Source organism: Semicossyphus pulcher, unplaced genomic scaffold (genome assembly GCF_022749685.1).
Source record: "Semicossyphus pulcher isolate SPU_LCO1_2020_fin unplaced genomic scaffold, fSemPul1.0.p SCAF_9, whole genome shotgun sequence".
NCBI classification, from domain to species: Eukaryota; Metazoa; Chordata; class Actinopteri; order Labriformes; family Labridae; genus Semicossyphus; species Semicossyphus pulcher.
In genome coordinates, this window is record NW_027211770.1 from 26,017,692 (window position 1) to 26,036,010 (window position 18,319).

General features: G+C 39.3%; 3 protein-coding genes across 4 annotated transcripts; 1 reads left to right on the plus strand and 2 right to left on the minus strand.

Moving 5' to 3' along the window:
- Positions 1-2,365: 2,365 nt before the first annotated feature.
- LOC138583959 (uncharacterized) lies at positions 2,366-7,001 on the plus strand. The gene is made up of 5 exons (XM_069656039.1): positions 2,366-2,776; positions 3,500-3,525; positions 3,628-3,987; positions 4,680-4,870; positions 6,093-7,001. Exons 1-5 carry the CDS (start codon positions 2,524-2,526, stop codon positions 6,319-6,321), a joined length of 1,059 nt encoding a protein of 352 aa, XP_069512140.1. The 5' UTR covers positions 2,366-2,523; the 3' UTR covers positions 6,322-7,001.
- On the minus strand, positions 4,996-11,024 carry LOC138583961 (apoptosis-associated speck-like protein containing a CARD). The gene is made up of 4 exons (XM_069656041.1): positions 10,686-11,024; positions 10,207-10,249; positions 10,055-10,093; positions 4,996-7,241 (listed from the first exon to the last, which is right to left on the minus strand). The coding sequence occupies exons 1-2, from the start codon at positions 10,936-10,938 to the stop codon at positions 10,224-10,226; spliced, it is 279 nt and encodes a 92-aa protein (XP_069512142.1). The 5' UTR covers positions 10,939-11,024; the 3' UTR covers positions 4,996-7,241; positions 10,055-10,093; positions 10,207-10,223.
- A 380-nt stretch (positions 11,025-11,404) lies between these two features.
- On the minus strand, positions 11,405-16,637 carry etsrp (ETS1-related protein). 2 transcript variants are annotated; one of them, XM_069656527.1, is made up of 8 exons: positions 16,480-16,637; positions 16,050-16,131; positions 14,706-14,792; positions 14,521-14,595; positions 14,291-14,434; positions 13,943-14,203; positions 13,602-13,720; positions 11,405-12,507 (listed from the first exon to the last, which is right to left on the minus strand). In XM_069656527.1, exons 1-8 carry the CDS (start codon positions 16,543-16,545, stop codon positions 12,223-12,225), a joined length of 1,119 nt encoding a protein of 372 aa, XP_069512628.1. In that variant the 5' UTR covers positions 16,546-16,637; the 3' UTR covers positions 11,405-12,222. The 2 variants fall into 2 exon arrangements, with proteins under 2 accessions (XP_069512628.1, XP_069512627.1); XM_069656526.1 differs by having other exon boundaries at positions 14,706-14,825.
- Positions 16,638-18,319: the final 1,682 nt, after the last annotated feature.

Genomic DNA, 18,319 nt, shown 5'->3' on the forward strand with positions numbered 1-18,319 from the left:
AGGAAAGACAAAAATAATCTGATATATTTGACTTTATTTGTCGCAGGCTTTGCTTTGCTTCCTCTGTAGATAAAGTGTGTGGTACCACATGTTGGCGGGTTCACGTCGCCCATCCAAAGTACGATGTGCAATGAAATAGTAATTAAAAATATTGTATGGCTTTGTGTCTTATCGTGGGTATAAATCTTATCGGTGTTGAATTAACTTGTGATATGTTCAGAGCGAAGACTATGGAACGTCAACGTTGGTGTCTTTGTCGATGCCTGTTCAAAACAATGCAAACGTAAATAAATTATTCAGAAACAATTATTGTTTTCAGTGTTATGTCATTAGTCTTTATAATCTGATGTAAAGTTAATTTATATTTACTGTGCCCCCCCACCCCCGATAATAATTAGCCTACATTAAGTACTGCTACTGACAAGAATTCATATACGTGTGCGTCAACGTAGGTGATTGTTTCGATGCCTGTTAAAAACGATGCAAACGTCAATAAATTATTCCCAAACAAATCTTGTTGTCAGTCTTACATTACTATCGCTAGTCTTTATAATCTAATGTGAAGTTAATATGAGATGTGTTTCTGCCTTAATACAGCCTGTAAGTGAAAAATATATGTTCACATTCAGCTGGAAGTAGTGTGGTGTCAACGTGAAACGCCCAGATTAACTTGTGATTCAACATGTGTCTACCACGATCATGTTTCATATGAAACGATATAGACGTTTTTTTCCTTCACCTTAATGACATTCTAAAACAATGAGTACGTTGAAGTTTGGTTGAAAACGGGGTGAAATCAGTTCTGATCATCTAAGACCTAATTAAAACCTTTTTTCAACAGCCTAAAATACGGTTACGACATCAACGTGTTAGACACTCATTTTTATTTAATCATTTTGTTCACAACAGCAATAAAGGGGTCAGGATGTAATGATTGTAGCGTCATTTATCTAAAATCATTTTGCTGTGTTGGATGAAATCCTGTCTACACAAGGACGCAATTTCAACACATTTTATCTTGCAGATAAAAAAACACTAACACGGCACTTTATGGGCTGTATGGTGTACATGCTGACGTAACTGATTAATACCTAACGAACAACTCCTTAACACGAATCGTCAATAGCAGAGATAAAAACTCAGTTTGAATGCTGTTGATGCAGGATCGAATCCATACGTAACTAATTTTGCATTAAATAAATTTTTGATGACTGTGATGCACTGCTCACTTAAATAATAATTTTAGGCACCATGAGACTTGAAAATTGCTGTAAATGTGTGTGAATGTTTATCGAATCTTGCGCCAGAAGCAGATGAAATCTGGTCTACACACAAACGGGCTCGACTCCAGCGTTCGTAGTTTTGCTTTTCTATGCGGACAGATGACGGTTCATGTATTCTGGTCGAGACCACCATGAATGTTGAAATAAATCCTTTCATGTCTCAAGATACAGCGAAAACACTGTTGTTATCAATACCTTTATTTCCTGGTTAGTAGACGTGGGGTACTAAAAGGCCACGCCCACAACACATCTGCCGTACTATCACCAGTCAATCCAACCACCAGTTAATCTTGACCACCGGTTGTCAAAAGTGTTTTTTCCGGATCAGCTCACCGAAGAAGACGAGCATCACTTTTTTTTTCTCTCGTAAACGAACCCTCCCCACGGGTAAAAAGGGGAAGAAAATACAATGGTGCTTTCAAGTGCTGTGGAAAATGTGAATATCAGTTTAGTAGGCTTAATCAATGCATCTTTATAAAGTTGTGTTACTTTAAATTTCTTTATTATCGAGTGGGTGTCTTCTTCCTCAAATACAACATGCATTTTTTTTGTTTTGGCGATACTACTTTGGTAGTGTAAAGTATAATTAAAAATAGTTATATTCCTTTATTTTCTTGAGTAGTTCACATTAGGGATGCAACTGGATATCCAGATATAACTTATTTATTATTCCATTTTTTTTTCACGTTTTCTTTATATTTATTCAACAACTTTTACTCATAATTAACAACCTGGCGTGTTCTTGCGTTTCCTGATAAAAAACCATTGACCTTCCCGGTGCCCGCACATCCTATCCTACCTGCCCATATACACGTCACCCGGTGCAAACTACCAATTCAAAATAAAAGCCTAAATAAATAATAATAATAATAATAATAATAATAATAATAATAATAATAATAAAATAAAACAAATGGTCTTAAGCTTATTATAACTTCCTAAATGAAATAACAACAAATTAATAAATGACTAAATTTAAATAATAGAATTATACAAACAATGTTAATAGCTCTAACAATATTTTTCACATTTATCAACCTATTAATTAATTGGTTAATTGTTTTGAATGGCACTCCTATGACTCAATACACTGGGACGTTGTGATTGGACGTCGACACTACGTCTACGTCTGAATGATTGGTGTTTTTTTCGCGCCAGAGTCATCTTGAATTTTACACGCACTGCTGAGTTGACATATTTCCGCATCTAAGAAAATTAGACGATGCAGACCGTTTAAAAAATGGCAAGCATAACAATCAAACAGGCTGTAGCGGAGGCGCTGGACGAGCTGAGTGAAGCGGATTTTCTTCGGTTTTGTGACCTGCTGACAGACCGCAGAGAGGAGCCCCGGGTCCGCTCCAGCTCCGTGGAGGGTAAGAGACCATGGAAGATCGCCGAAGTCCTGGTTTCGACCTTCACCGAGCCAAAAGCTCTTCATGTGGCTGTGAACATCCTGAGGCAGATGAACTGCAACGAGGAGGCAGAGACACTGGGTGAGGAAACAATGATGGCTTCTTTAAAACATCGAAGTGTGCAACTGTATCATTTCCCGCGCAAGAATACTTAAAGCGGCTGTAATCAATATTTTGATGGTAGAAATGTATCAAATGGCAATGTGGAAACAGTGCGCGTGGGTGTCATGAAACTACATAACCCACATGTTCTTTTTTCCTTTTTCTCGCTTTATGTTCCCAGTTTTGTGAATAATAGGCCTACCTATTTTGTATGTTTTTATTTTACCTTTCCTAAATATCTGATTATAATTCGATGCTTTGACAGTGTGAACAGTGTCTCTATTACATTTGTACAAATAAAGCATCCTGGGCCCGGTTGTGCAACAGGTTTAATCCGGATAAGTATGATCAGATTTGGAAATCCCCTTTTTACGATCCAGGATCACGTTATCCTTTTTTGCTTTTGAACAGTCCATTTTTAAGATTTGATCCTATCTGACAGCTTTATCCGATTCATTTTTAGTTTTAAATGTTTTTCATCCCCTCAGACTGAGATTCAGATACCAACAGGGTTAAACATCATTTTTTCTAAAGCCTTAGAAATTGATATTGCCAGAAATATGTTTTAAAAGCAGTGATGCAGTATTTATTCACTTTGCTGACTGCGTAAAAGTCCTGTGGGGTCTATGTTTTTACTGTAAGTGTCATGAGTTTTATGATCTCTCATGAGTTTGTCACCATCTTTATTTTCTTTCTCTATAGTTTCAAAGACCAAAGCCTGTGTGGATGTAAGTCCAACTTCACACAATGAAAATCAAATGTGTGGTTGCTATAAATGATACTCACATTGGTGTTTTTTTGTTTGTTTTCACTCTGTTCCTCTTCTGTAGAAACGTGACCCTACCCTCCGTAAGACCTTGAAGGGGGAGTTGGAGCTGAAGGCCTCACAGGAGGCTCTGAAACACACAGCGTGTCGTCCCCCCTTACATGCTGCTCAACAGGGAGGTCTTCCAGTGAAGACGCCGAAGGAGGTGGAGGCCAAAGTGAAAACGTCTGTTCTCTCTGAGGGCGGGGACCCCTGTAATGATAGGCTCCATCTGAGCAGGTGTACCCTTCGGTTTGGGAAGTATAAAGGTCAAACCTTTAAATGGCTGCTGGAGAATGATGTGGGCTATGCTGCCTTCATAGTTGGCAGCCACCAGAAGGAAAAAGCCCCCACTCTGCATCAGGACCCACTGACGGTCAACAAGGTAATGCAAAGAAAAAGGAGAGGCTGTCCACACACTGACATTTGCAAGCTACTAGACGTTTTCATTAACGCGACCTTTTAAACCCCAAATTTTCTCTGTCCAACTATCGACCATCATCAGATATCCTCCCACTCACTGCAGGACGCTACACTCACCATGTTTTTACCAATTAGTGCAACATACTCTACTAATACATGTCCTTTTTAATGTCTCTCTGATGCCAAAACCAAGACAACATACTCTTTTATTTTATTGTTTTGTTCCTCTTCTGTCCAATCTTTATCAGTTTATGCATGGTTGTTTTGTTTTTTTTAATTAGAAAGATGAGAGAAAAGCTTGATTTTTTGGTTGTGATGGAATTTTATCTGTATATATAAAGGCTGCTTCTTTTTGCCTGAGAAAGACCTTGTTGGTTGAAATGGAGCCTGCAAATTTCAGTGTGCAAACAACCTTTTATTTTTCTTTGTTTGTTGTGTCCTGGACTTTGGCCCAACTGGGGCTGGATGTGCACACTATCAACCTTTATACAGGTTCAGCTCGACTTAACAATTTAAAGTTGAAAGTGTAAAAAAAAAAACTTTACTGCACCTTTTTTTTTAAAGAGTTAGAACTGACTGCAAGGTGTGTGTTTGAAAACGTGCCCCTATAATAAGGAATGTATAATAATAATACACATTTCTTTCCATTTGAAGGATTCTTTGACCAAATATGCAATGGCTTACCCGGAGGTTGTGAGTAAAGTCAGATTTAACTGTGCGTATAAGAAAGCCAAAGAGAGAGACCCTCAGCCAGGCCGAGAGGGAGACGTGCTTGTTGGATTTGGTGCTCACCGCTCGGAGACGCTGCAGGATCTGTACGAGTCCAAGGACCCAGAAAAAATCAGGTATTTAAGGTGGCATGAGTGAGTTTGGATCTCGGTGTAAGTGCCGACCTTGAAGGCAAGGCGAGGCAAACTAATTAATAGAGCACCATTCATACATAAAGCAATTCAAAGTGCTTTACACGATTAAAACACAGAGCATAAAGAACATTAAAAGAAATGTGACACTTAAAAATAGATACAAAAAACAAAATCAGTTAAAAGAATTAAGTAAAAATTTAGATAAGGAGTGCAGCAAAAAACTAAATATATTCACATTATAACCACCTCAACAGCATCTAGAGTCTTTGAGAGTGTAATTGATTTACAGACAATTGTCTCAGCTTTCTTATCTTGTTCAATTTTCTGTCTTTTTAGGTTTTGGGGTATTCTCAAGGGTATTGAGCAATTACTGATGGGTAATCCGCTCAGCGCGCATACCAAAATTACAGACTAGAGAGTCTTATTTTCCCGACGGACACAGATTCACAGATCGGCCTTGCCTTAAACGAAACGGATTCTATTCACTAATCCACCCCAGGACGTTGCTCCATCTGTGTCGGGTGCAGACCTTAGTTCCCCCACAGGGGTGCTGTGATGGAGAGATCCACACATAGTCTTTGTACCCTCAACACTCACAAGTTGCTATTAAACTTATGATGTATTGTTATTGGTTTAATTATTGATTTCAGAAATGTACATCATGATTTCAAAATATCAACTGCAAGGTGTGCACTAAAGCAATAGTTAAGTAATTGATTGATTGATTAAGCTAAAAGAATCAAGTAATAGATTAAAATATATAATCAGTTAAAAGTAAATAAATAATTAATTTAAAAGAAGGAAGTAAGATTAGATAAGATTATGGGAATGCAGCAGTAAATAAAAGCGTTTGGAGACCCGTTTTAAAGGAGCTAACTGATGGAGAAAGCCTCAGGTACTCTGATAGCTTGTTCCACTGTTGAGGAGCGTATAAACTAAAAGCTGCCTCGCCCTGCTTGGTTCTGGTTTTGGGAACAATGAGTAAACCTGTCCCAGAAGACCTGAGGGGCCTTGATGCATTGTAGCAAACTAGCATGTCTGATAAGTATTTGGGCACAAGACCTATTAGCTCTTTATACACCAGGAGTAGGATTTTAAAATCTATCCTTTGACAGACAGGAAGCCAGTGTAGGGATCTGAGGACAGGTGTAATGTGTTCTACGTCCTTGGTGTTGAAAGCCCCTGCTTTGCTTTTTGTACACAGATATGTCAACTACCTCCGCACCATGAAGTCAACCTGCACCCCAGGGTCCAAAATGGAGGATGCTCTCAGATACATTGTGCAGCGTGACCAAGAGCAAGCCACAGCTGCACCCTTCACACAAGCCACCATCAGTGCCCCCCGAGGGGGCCAAACAAAGCAGAAAGAAGCGGGTCCAAAGTACCGTAGGCCAAAAAAAGACAAAACAAACACTGAAAATACAAAAAAGTAAAAAGAAAATATGGAAAAACAAACAAATCATCAGGACAAAATCAAAAATAAATAAAAGAAGAACAAATATTTTAAAAAAATCAACAAAAAAATAAATATCAAAGAAATGAATCACAAAGACGACAAAAGAAACCACAAGAAACACGAGGATCTCACGCTGGTCAAAATTTGAGACCCAGACGTGTTTTAAAAGTGATCAGTAAAATCTTAAAATCAACTCTTTATGGGGAGCCAGTGGAGAGAAGTCAGGGTCAGGTGTCTGTTAAAACCAGTAAGGAGCCCAGCTGAAGCCTTCTGGACCAGTCTGAGGCACACATTACACATGTTTGCATGTTCTCCCTGTTCATGCGAAGGTTCCATCTGGGTACTCCGGCTCCCTCCCACGGTCCAAAGACATGCTTGTTAGGTTCATTGGCAACGCTAAAATTAGAACTCTAGTATGACCAGTCAGGAAGCTATAGATTGAAGGAATAACTCCGTGTGAATGTAAATGTATAAATATTTAAAAGGGCTGGACTGAGGTCAATTTTCATGGAAAAAATCAATCTTGGCAATAAAAGGTTTCTTACCATTTAAAGTGAAAATCCAGTGCATGAATTGTAGCTATGCTTGTTTTTATAATGCAATCTTTTCTCTCTACCTCTGCAAAACATTTTGAATTGTCTCTGTGTTTTGAAATAAACTTGTGTAAATAAACTGGTCTTGACTATTCTTTTAAAACTCTATGGACTTAATTTGCTTATTGAAGATAGGGAGCAACAGATGTGAAGTGCAAAAGTATTTTATAATGAAAATACATTGATTTCCGATTGGGTTCAGCCTCTTGTATGCAGATATTCTTGCTGAAGAGTTCATTCAATATGGTCCAACAATGTTCACTTCGTGGATGAAACAAGACGTGTCCACACAGCTGGGGTTTTCCTGAGGACAAAGAGAATGACATGCACTCAATAATCAAAACTGGGAGATGATAGCTCATTTATTTATATATAATTATTGATTTATTATTGGAAGTGTTATTGCATGATATCAGAAGGTGCTGTGTGTTCACTATGTACAATAATATTTTTCTGGCCACACTTATATATATATAGAAAGCATAATCATGTGCAATACTTCCGCTTATTTATTAGCACCATGTGCACTATCAGGAGCAATATAATCTTCTCCTAATTATTGTGTACAATTACACTCCATGTCAATCACTATCTTTAAATTCCTAATCTTGTGCAATAGAAGTTCTTACTACGTAATAACTGTCAATTTAACTGCCACCATTACTTCCTGCGTACTCCTGTAAATAACGATCGTGTAATGACTACCCTGACCTGTTTTAGTCACTCTGCTGGGTGCGGGAGGGAGACTACGTTTTTGACGCGCTTCCATCAGTGAATGCAGAAATAAAGAAGGTCCGAGCTGTAATCACTGTCGGGCGATGTTCCCATTTATTAAGGCAATCAATGAAACAGCAAAACGTACTTTTTAATGATACTGGAGGTGGTCAAGCGTGATGAGCAGTAAGCGCGACAAGCGGTAAGCGTGACGAGCGATGAAAACCGTGTGTCTTCCCCTCACCCATGCATCACTGTCAGCTGTTTCACCTGTGCCCTTTGTAGTGCATCTGCCACCACCGACCTACACTGCCACCTGTGACAAACGGGTTTGAGCAACAAATATGCACAAAAATGCAAAAAGAATGGCTCCAACATATTGTAATATTGTTTTTCTATCAGGCACCGTCTCTGTTGCATTAACCCATACACTTAATATTTTATATTTTCACTTATAGTTGAGTTGTTTCATTTCTCTGATTTCTTCTGTATTTTCGGAGCTATCTGGCACTATAATTTCCTTTTGGGATGAAGTTCTGTCTTATCTTATCTTATTTGGATTTATTGCTTTTAAAGTCGAGATGAAACGGCATTTCGAGAGTATCTAGCTTCCGTATTTCCGAGTAAAACAGGACGTGCAGGCGGGACATATCATTAGAGGGATTTGATTTGATCGTTGAGAAGTGGGCATAGACAGACGTTCTCCACAGCGTAGCTAGCTAACTGACCGAACGTATTGTTTTTTACAGGAAGAAAAAATGATCGGATTTTGATATAAGAATACGAAGAAATGGATTTTCTGTATTTTTTTTAAAAACTATATTGTCAAATAGATGCACAATATTACCGAGGATGTGATCTAAAAGGATTAAAATGCCTTTTTCCTCGACTTTAAGGCATTAAGAGTCTATAAGGCTATTTTATAAAAGAAAAAAACAGCTTTGTGATACTGTTTGGTAACATGATGGTATTTAGGTCACGGCTAATGATTGAATATGAAGATGGACGACGCGTCTCAACCTCCTCTCACTGTAAAGAAATTAAGTGCAAATACCCCCAGTGTGGGCGCTGCCGTCTTGTGCATCTGGAGCCAGAGTTTGTGAAGTAGGGATCAGCTGGTTGAGCCGCGGTACTAACAACGACCCAAAACACACATTTAACTTACTGAAAAAAACAGCAATATATTGTAGCCATATCGCCCATCCCTGCTCTGTAAAGCAGCTTCTTGTTAAACCTTTGAAATTGTAACAAAGATATGCTGCATTGTTTCCTGTGAATCTGTTGTGCGTGTCAAAGCTTGGAATTACACTGTGGAACTGGCAGACCGCAGCAAAACCGATACAAAAGTGAATTAATTAATGTTTAAAATGCAATGGCTGTAGAACTAAAAAGCCGACCATATATCAATAATAAGTCAAGATAATATGAAAATCTCAAAGCTTATAGCTGTAATATGACAAATATTGACAGTTACTTTATATGAATACTAAGTCACTTACTTTCATTTGGATGTTGATTGAAAATGGTAGATGTGTCAATTAAGAGGGACGTGTCATGTCTCGTCATTAGTTACTTACCATTTTTGTCTCGTTCTTTCATGTTTTGTCATTTCCTGTTTTATTTTGAAAGTAACTCTGTTCCCTCTTGTTTCAGATCACTTGACTTCCTGCCCCTGTGTTTCCCGCCTCTGGTGATTGTCTGGCCCCTCCCTAATCGGTTTCACCTGTCATTCCCTTCCTCGTGTTTAAATTGTGGCGTCTGCCTTTGTTCTGTGCCAGTTCGTACTTGTCTCCATGTCAGTCGTCCCAGCAATTCCCTCGATCCTTGTTCCTGTTCCAAGTCAGATCGATGACAGTTCTAGATTAGATAGACTATTTTTGTTTCTGCGTTTTTTGTCAGCATTGAGAATTTCTTTGTTTATTTATTTAGTCTAGGTGTCCTCCTTTTGAGTGATTTTCATTTCTTTATTAGATTTAGGTTTTCTTTGTTCTTGATTAGAGTTTCCTCTCTTTAGAGTGATTTTCATTTCTTTATTAGATTAGGTATTTTGTTTCTAGGTTAGAGTTTTCCTCTATTTTAAGAGTGAATTTTATTTTCTTGTGAGATTTTTGGTTATCAGAAGTCAGGTTTGATATCAGGGTGAGTTCAGGCTTTCTTATTATTTCTTGTGCTTTTGTTCTGTGAATTTATGGTAAATAAATATGTATTATTTACTTTGATTCCTAGTCTGTTGTCGTGCTTTTGGGTTTACATTTGTCAAAGCAGATCGTTACAGGAAGATTTTCATATAAGCTTTATGCTATATTCTGTTATTCTATTCTATTTTTGGAATGTTACTGTCATCATCCAGCCTGAAGGCAGTGGAATATGTTCTGAGAAGGTGCATTATCCATCAACGGGTACCTTTTTCCAACATGGTGGCGCCTGCTGAGGGTCTTGAAGCTGCAAAACATTAAAGAAAATGTTAAATTGTACAGCAACTCTTTGCATGATTTACAGTATATGTCAACATGTTTAGTGCAATCAAGGAAAAAGAACTTGGCAGGTGTACTCACTTTCAAAACTGAGATGTCTAAGATCTTCCGCTTGTCTCTCTGGCTGTGGAAACAAAACAAACAAATATTTATACAGCTCCAAGTATGTCTTGCCCACAGTTTACTCTCAAGTAAGCATTAGTGTGGGATAAACCAAAAACAACTCAATAAATCACTTAATAAAAAAACACTTATTTAGATCAAAGGAAAACAAGATGCATGTCCGCTAAGGGCTTCCATACAGATGTTGAAAAGTTCAAAAGTGAAAGTAAAAAATGGAGGTTGGCCACTGAAATGTAGGCATTGTATTTGCTGTTAAATAATTGAATAGAGTAAAATAGAAATACATTTCCGCTTTTTGTTTAAATCTTATGATGCCATGGTTTACAAACAGCCGTAAAATCTTCACCACAGCATTATAAAGCCACTGTAAGTTCTAGTCTGTATAGGCCAATAGTGTAACCAAGAAAAACAGATAATGGGTTTCACAGTGATCTCACCGAGAGTCGTCGCCTCCTCGTTACAGCCAATCTGTTTAAGAGTCTCCACAGCCACTTTAAGACCTCCGGACTCGGTAAAAGTGGAAACCAAGACGTCCACGATGTCTAAAACGTTTTTATCCTCCACCCTGTTGCGCCGGACCCGCGGCTCCTTTCTGCGGTCCAGGAGCTGGTGGCGGAACCTTTCAAAGTTCTCCTTTGACAGGTCCTCTAGTGTGTCCAACAAAGCTTTCCTGATGGTTTTAGTGGGCATTTCTTAACCTGACAAGCGCTGAGAGATCTGAAAAAGTTTTACTGCTAACACAGAGCTGTACTTTCCCTCTCTTTTTCCTTGCGGTATGGACATTACGGAAATGAGGTGTTCAATGCCGCTGGGAAAAATCGATTTACGAACTGCACAGGAAATACAGCAAGCTCAGGTGGATTTCTTCTATAAGGAACACAGACACCACTGTAAAATCTGATTTAACTATCCTCGAACAGTCATTAAAAATAGGTTATAAATCTGCAAGTGGTAATATTATTGCAGTGAGAAAAATATAGAACAAACCTTTTTACAACCCCAAATGTGGCTAATCACATACTCTAATAAAACCTAAAGGTTAAATGGATTTAGAAGATTCTTTTTTAAATTAATTCTTGGCATACATAATACTAGAGTTGGTCTCTTGATTAGCACAATTAATCTATAGGATTTACAGTAGGAGTCTTCACACAAATCTATGTTAATATACACTTTATTTACACAAAACAAAGATCACACAAGCTGAAACTTTCATAGTGAGTGCCTGAAACATCTCAGTTTATGTTTTCTGATGAGTAAAAGAGGTAGACATGAGTTTTGTATTAATAAAAAAACCCAATATATATGCACAAAACTCTACATAGCTACTATATAAACACTATTTACAAATTATTTCCTCTTAAAAACGCATCCCATGAAAATATAGCTTCAGATGTTAAAAAAAATATCTATTCATAGTGCTTTAAATGCCCGTGGCTTGTTCCTGTGCTGCACTTATTCAGCCCTGAAGTTAACTAGCTTCATGCTCAATGGTCAGGTATATTGGAAGACTGTCATTTTAATATGCCGTACTGTTCAATAAAGCAACATATTCACCATATTTACTCGGCTAACGGTAATGTTAGCTTGGAATTGGTCGAATGCTAACATAGGCTTTTGTGACTCAAATACGTCTCTTTACCTTGAAACATGTCTTCATTTCTCTCCGGTCAATTGTCTTTTCAGTTGGTAATCAAGTAGTGATATGATAATCATTTGTCAGTTCCCCTACATTTATTTCAAAACCCTTAACACCGTAACAGCATTTAAGTTTCCCACCATGAGCGTGTGTTTATGAGTTTTGGGTTATTGTTTCCCTGAAATACAACATGTGTAAATTGGCTCTCACTCTGCCTGTAACAACATTGTCCCATAAGGATGAGGAGGCAGTGTTCACTCTTTAGGTTGTAGTACTCCTTTAGAATAAGCTGGTCACTCCCAGACAGCAGCACCAAGAGTCCTGGCCCCAGTTCCCTACTGTGATGCCCATGTTTCACTGCTGTGCTCCGACGTCGCTGCTGCCGGAACCCCAGGACACTGCCAGGACTCTGTGTTTGTGGGCAAAACATTTAGACTGGTCAGGACCTCCTGCGCTGTCTTTCCCAGCATGCCCTGTATGTCACAGACAAAGCGGTAGACGTAGCGTTTGCCTGCCGTCTTGTGGATGATGTTTTTGTGGTAGTAGTAGCGCAGGCCACGGCTCAACTTCTCGTAGTTCATCTTGGGTTTGTTCTTGCACTGGCCCCAGCGCTTTGCCACCTGTGGGATCAACAAATTACCAAAAAGAGTTGACTTCAATTCTAAGTAAAGGTACAGAAGTTATATAAGCAAAATATACTGAAAGTATTTTTGTGTGTAGCATTTTAGTGTTGAAGGAGTTGAAGGTGGAGCTAGTTGTAAGTTCTTTATATACTGTTTGGATGGCCTAGTTTTGGAACCACTGGACTCGCAGAATCGCAGACTCGCTGTATCCTGATATTATCGTTATCGTCGGCCACGTATCGCGTATCGCATCGTGAGATACCCTGCGATTATCCCCCGGAGAGGTTGTGAAATGGTTAAAAAGTAAGCTCACACCCAGTAGTTTAACTTATCAGCGGATTGCAGTACAGTACAGGACTACTGTACCCAACCACACCCAGCAGTCATGCTGAATGTGGTCACTGGTTGAAACTTTTAACAAGAGAGGGCGACAAAACTACTATTAAACCTGGTGCAATGTTACTGTTAGTAAGGATTATTTGCCAGTTTTCAACATGTTCCCCATCTATCCAAATTGTAGATATATTCTGAACCTGTAATTGTGTCTCATTTTTTCTGTGACTCTGGGGCGCAGTTGCAAAATCTGTTTTACAGCCATCAGCAGCTTCAATTGACATGTTCAGTAACATAGTGGTGGGCAAAAGTTGCAAACTCGCAAACAGTGTTTTGGCTGCCTCTGATAGTCACTGCTAAAGAAAATGAATGGGGTTAATATTCCCTCTAAGTGGCAGAAAAGACTAAAAAAAATTCAGCTCTAATATTGGTCGTAACATTTTAGACTAGAAGTTTAGACGGGAAATCTCTAGTGGAAGTGCTAACAACTCCAAGTAGACACTGCTGTTTTTGTAAGGGTTTGAAATGGCTGTTTAATTCTCAACTACGCATGCTATAAGCTTAATGTGTGCACAGTGGTTGAACAAAAAGTACATTTGCCTCCAGAATTTATAGGATTACAAGTATTGAGTAGCATAAAATTTAAGTACTCAAGTGTACCTCTGAAGTACAGATCTTAAATCAATATTTTTAGTTACTTTCCACTCCTGCCATAGAAGTGAGCAGGCACCCTGATCCAAAACAGCAAATTTCCTCACCTCTGTTGGGTCGGACATTTTGAACTCCCAGCCATCTCCCGTCCAGGAGATGAAGGTCCGGCAGGCAGAGTCCAGAAGCAGCTCTAGTAAAAACTGCCACAGCTGGATCGGACCGGAACCTGGATGAAGAAGTGAATGAGAAGATAAATACATTGATTAATTTAGGTTACAGAAGGCAACTAGAGTTATAATATAATTTCCTATGAACCAAGTTTAAAACACAAAACAGCTGCAAAAATGTGAATTTAAGTATTATTTACAAAATCAAAGACAACTCTTCAGGAGCAGGGAGGACTACCCTTATCTTTAGCTCCACAAATCACCACCGAGCAAATACTAACCTGGATACGCTGACATTCCCGTCATCTGGCCGTCCCTCTCTGGCCTCTGGGGGTGTGTGTTTTTGCGTTTCACCACACGGGGGCAGTACTGCTCTGTGGACTGAGGACTGAGGTTTGACAGGCAGGAGGTTGGAGGCGGGTGTGGCAGAGGGGCAGTGAAGCTGGGAGAGGAGTATTCAGTCCAGAAGGACGACGACTGCCTCTGTCCGTCAGAGTCGTAGAGTTCAGCCGAGTGACACGAGTAGCTCTGATCTGTCTCACCTGAAACAAAAGGAGAATTAGACACTGAACTGCATTTTTAGGCCACTTAAAGGGGATTTACAAATATCCAAAGGTGAAATGTCTTACTTTGTAAAGACCCTTTTCCAGTTACAAAGGGGCTGTGGCTGCCCTCCATGGCCGGGCTGAACTGTCCATTTTGAGGCACCAGGGTCTGGTACGTCTGTGGAGACTCCTGGTATCCAGCCTGTGGCTGCCCTGTCGTCAGCCCATCTGCTCATCAAAAAGAAAGTCAGTCACAAAAAGAAATGCTTTTAAAATCTGTACATTATGAGCCCACAGAGTCCAGTAAGGCTCACCATGAGGATATGAGGTCCACCAGTTGAACTCCTGGTATGAGTCCAGGTTGAAGAGGGCTGTGTCACTGGTGTTCACTGAGGGGAAAAAGCAGTAAAAACATGTGAGACAACGGTAAAAAACATGAACACATGACATGACATATAGGCAAATTGATGGTAGGTTTTATTTGATCTTGAGGTTTCACCTTTAGTGTCGTATGTGTGAGAAGCTTTTGGTGGCTCTGCGTAGCTGCTTTCTGTGACGTACTGCTGCTGTCCGGGTGCTTTACTGTCTAACAGAAAAGACAGGTCTTCACCAGGGTAGTCTGGAGGTTAAACACAGAACAGACAGATGGAGTCAGTGAATGATGAGGAAGGCAGGAAAGAGGTACATTTCATGCTTGTAAAGGACCAAACCTAGGATTTTTATTTGACATACTTTACATTAGTACTTAACGTTATCCAATGCAGACATTTTAGATTGATTTGATCCCTTGTATGAAGCTATAATCCGCCTGTTTCATGCAGCTGTGAGCTTTGCCTAATTCAAACACTCTTCATTTTTGGATGCATTCAGGCGCTATGGGGAAAATCATACATTTAATGTTCAGCTGCAGCACACCATCTGTGTTTTTAGTTTGTTTTTCTTACAACTGAACTTGTGAGTTCATTGCTTTTGGCATTTGGAGAATCAAATGTCGGATGTTGGGCGCAATCATTGAATGCATCACAGATGAAGACCTTTCCAACCAGCGCCTATTTGCAGCTAAATTAATGTATTGAGATAACTTTGGCAAACCATAAAAGCAGATATCTACAGTGTTTCTTTTCAAGTTCTTACCATGCTTAAACCAGATGCTGCATAAATGCCGGGAATCAATCTTTAAATCATTGGTATGGTCCTTTAAATGACAGGTTAATTTAAAGATGATGTGAATATGTTTGGGGTTTTTTTCTTGATCGTGGATGTTGACACAAGAAAAAGCCATTTGTTTACTGTCGAATCAGCACCAGGCACTCAAGCCCATGCACCTCGGCTCAATGGATGGAGGAAACAAGGGAGGGAGGGGAGGAAGAGAGAGGAGGAAACACCAGTGGAGGGAGTATGACAGAGTAGTGATGGAGGGATGGGGAGGGGAGGGAAGAGGGGGGCTCCAACTCTGTTGGAGGAGGAAGTCTGGAGGAAAGGATTAGGGAAGACAGAGAGAAACAGGGTGGTCAGGTTAAAGACACTCCCCTCTCTGCCTTTGCCTACCTCAGCCCATTCAAGCATTACTCACACACACACAGCAGCCCCCCCCATTATCCTGATGCAGCCCCCCCACCCAACACTAGTGTCAAGGTCTCATTGAGAAAGCTGTGACAGATGTGATGATACAGTTTGTGCAAATATTTCCTCTGTCCTTCAGCTGCTCGGGTTCAGAGGAAACAGATCGTGCAAACAAAAAAAACACAAATCTGTGCTCATCACAGAGAGGGCACCAGTCTGAAGTCATGATGTTTAACTTGTGATGGACAAAACATCATTCAAGTGATTCTCAAAAACTTACCATATGATGCAAAGTCAAAGCCAGCTGGCACTTCCTGTGTCCTGAAGTCTTCAGTGTAATATCCAGTCTGGCAAACCTCCATCTGTGTTCAAAGAGTCCTGATTACAACTTTTATCATCATTCATGCTTTGATTGTTGATCAATATCCACAGGCAGGGGCAACACTTTGTAATTCATATTATATTGAATTAACAAGAGCAGGGATGCAAATTACATTTTTTTATAATCAACCATTTATTTTCTGTTAAAAATAATAATATTTTAGTTAATAAAATATCAGGAAATAGTTAAAAATGACAGAGCCAACTCTAATTCTGTTAAAATAATAGAGATAATGTTGGCTGGATATTATGAATGAATGACATGCTTTCCTGTGTTTGTAGCCTACAAATAATCAAAGGAAAATGTAAAAATCAGTGTAAAAACCTACCTTTATTTTCGAGTCTCTGCTGTCCGTATTTCTGTCTCCGGCTTTGATAAAAGTGTCCCAGTACATCTCTTTCTTTCCCTCTGCTCTTTATTTGACGGTGTGTCCCACTTTTACACACTTTAACTCGGCGTTTCTACCGCAAAACAACAACAACAACGAGTGTGGTCAGTGGTCAGTCTCTGGCCGGAACGGTCCCGTTATAAACGCAGCGGAGGAGGTGGGAGGGGCGCCAGCCCAACGCTGCGTCGTGACCAGGTTTGTTTAATGGAACGTGACGTCAGACGCTTCCCTCCCTCCTCCCGAGTAACAAGCGGCTAAAAAGTCATTCATGAGAGACTCACTGACACCGTAAATCCTCCAGTAAAATGTCACGATGAGCTTAAATCGACTGTTTTTTAAGATTTATTTGGTTAATAAGATTAAGTTTGATTAAGTACACATAGCAATGTCATACTGTAAAAAAGTTCAATAACAAGAGGCGATTAAAGTAGGTCTATGAGCGACAAAAGTACCCGAACTAAAGCATTAAAAGTAAAAGTAGGCTACTTATTAGGAGCAATATGGCTCTTGTCTTGAATTTTAGAAACACGTCAATTGTTTTTTTGTTTTTTTTCTGTTTTTGGTGTACAATTTTAATCTGAAGAGTAACTAAAGTTGAGGACAAATGCAGTGGAGTACAGATGTAATATGTCGATGTCTAATATAGTGGATTAGAGTAGTAGTGTAAAGAAGGCTAAAATAGAAATACTCGAGAAAAGTTACAACAAACTGATAGTTGGTTACAACACTTAAACAAATGAACTTTTGCGCAGGGTTGTAACACGATAAGAAAGACACTACACTGTACCTAAAAATATGACAACATTCAGATTAAAAAGGGAAAATACTTTAAGCTTTCCTATTTTATAATTAAAATTTAAGATAAAAAAAATACATGCACATCGAGTAGGCCTACCATAAATCTCTTCAACAACTAATTATTATCAGGATCCTGTTTCTGTACTAAACAGCACGATAATGTAGCCGTCTTAAACATAGGCCACACCTACCAACTTAGTGTTTCTGATTATCTTTATTCTATAAACTCATGTATGTGGAAAAATGCCTATTTTTCATATAAAAAATTACATATGATTTGATACTAGATTAATGTCAAAGTCGTTTCTTTAAGCGGACTGTTGACTATAAGACACTTTAAGACGAGTATAGCCGTTTCTCCCTATGACATTTTTAAAAGACCACTCGTGACTCATGATGACAATGATCGCTAGTTGCAGTCTTAAAAACAGAATAAAATTAGGCTAATAGAATACAACATAAAACACAAAACCTGTAACACAGGGCAGTTAGCTCGTGCACGTATATTGATTAGTATAAGGAGCCCAAACAATTAGCAGTTTATTTTTATTCCCTCACGAGTATATTTAAAGCCGATTGTGTGACAGGCGGACTAAATAAGTGAGACGCAGTCTGGGTGGGGACGTGGGGATGAAGTGAAGGCTGTTTGAAATCAGAGCAGTTTGTGTCTAATGAGGTGGCAGGAAGAAAAAAAATCTCTGTATCTTTGGAGACCATTCGACCAAACAATGGCCCGTAAACACACACACACACACACACACACACACACACACACACACACACACACACACAGCTAGCCGAAGAAAGTCTGAAATCACGGCGTGAGTGGCTGCAGCAGATAAGGCCGAGCCCAGGGTCTTGTATAAACAAACATCTCAGCTATTCTCCTCCGACACACACACACACACACACACACACACACACACACACACACACACACACACACACACACACACACACACACACACACACACACACACTG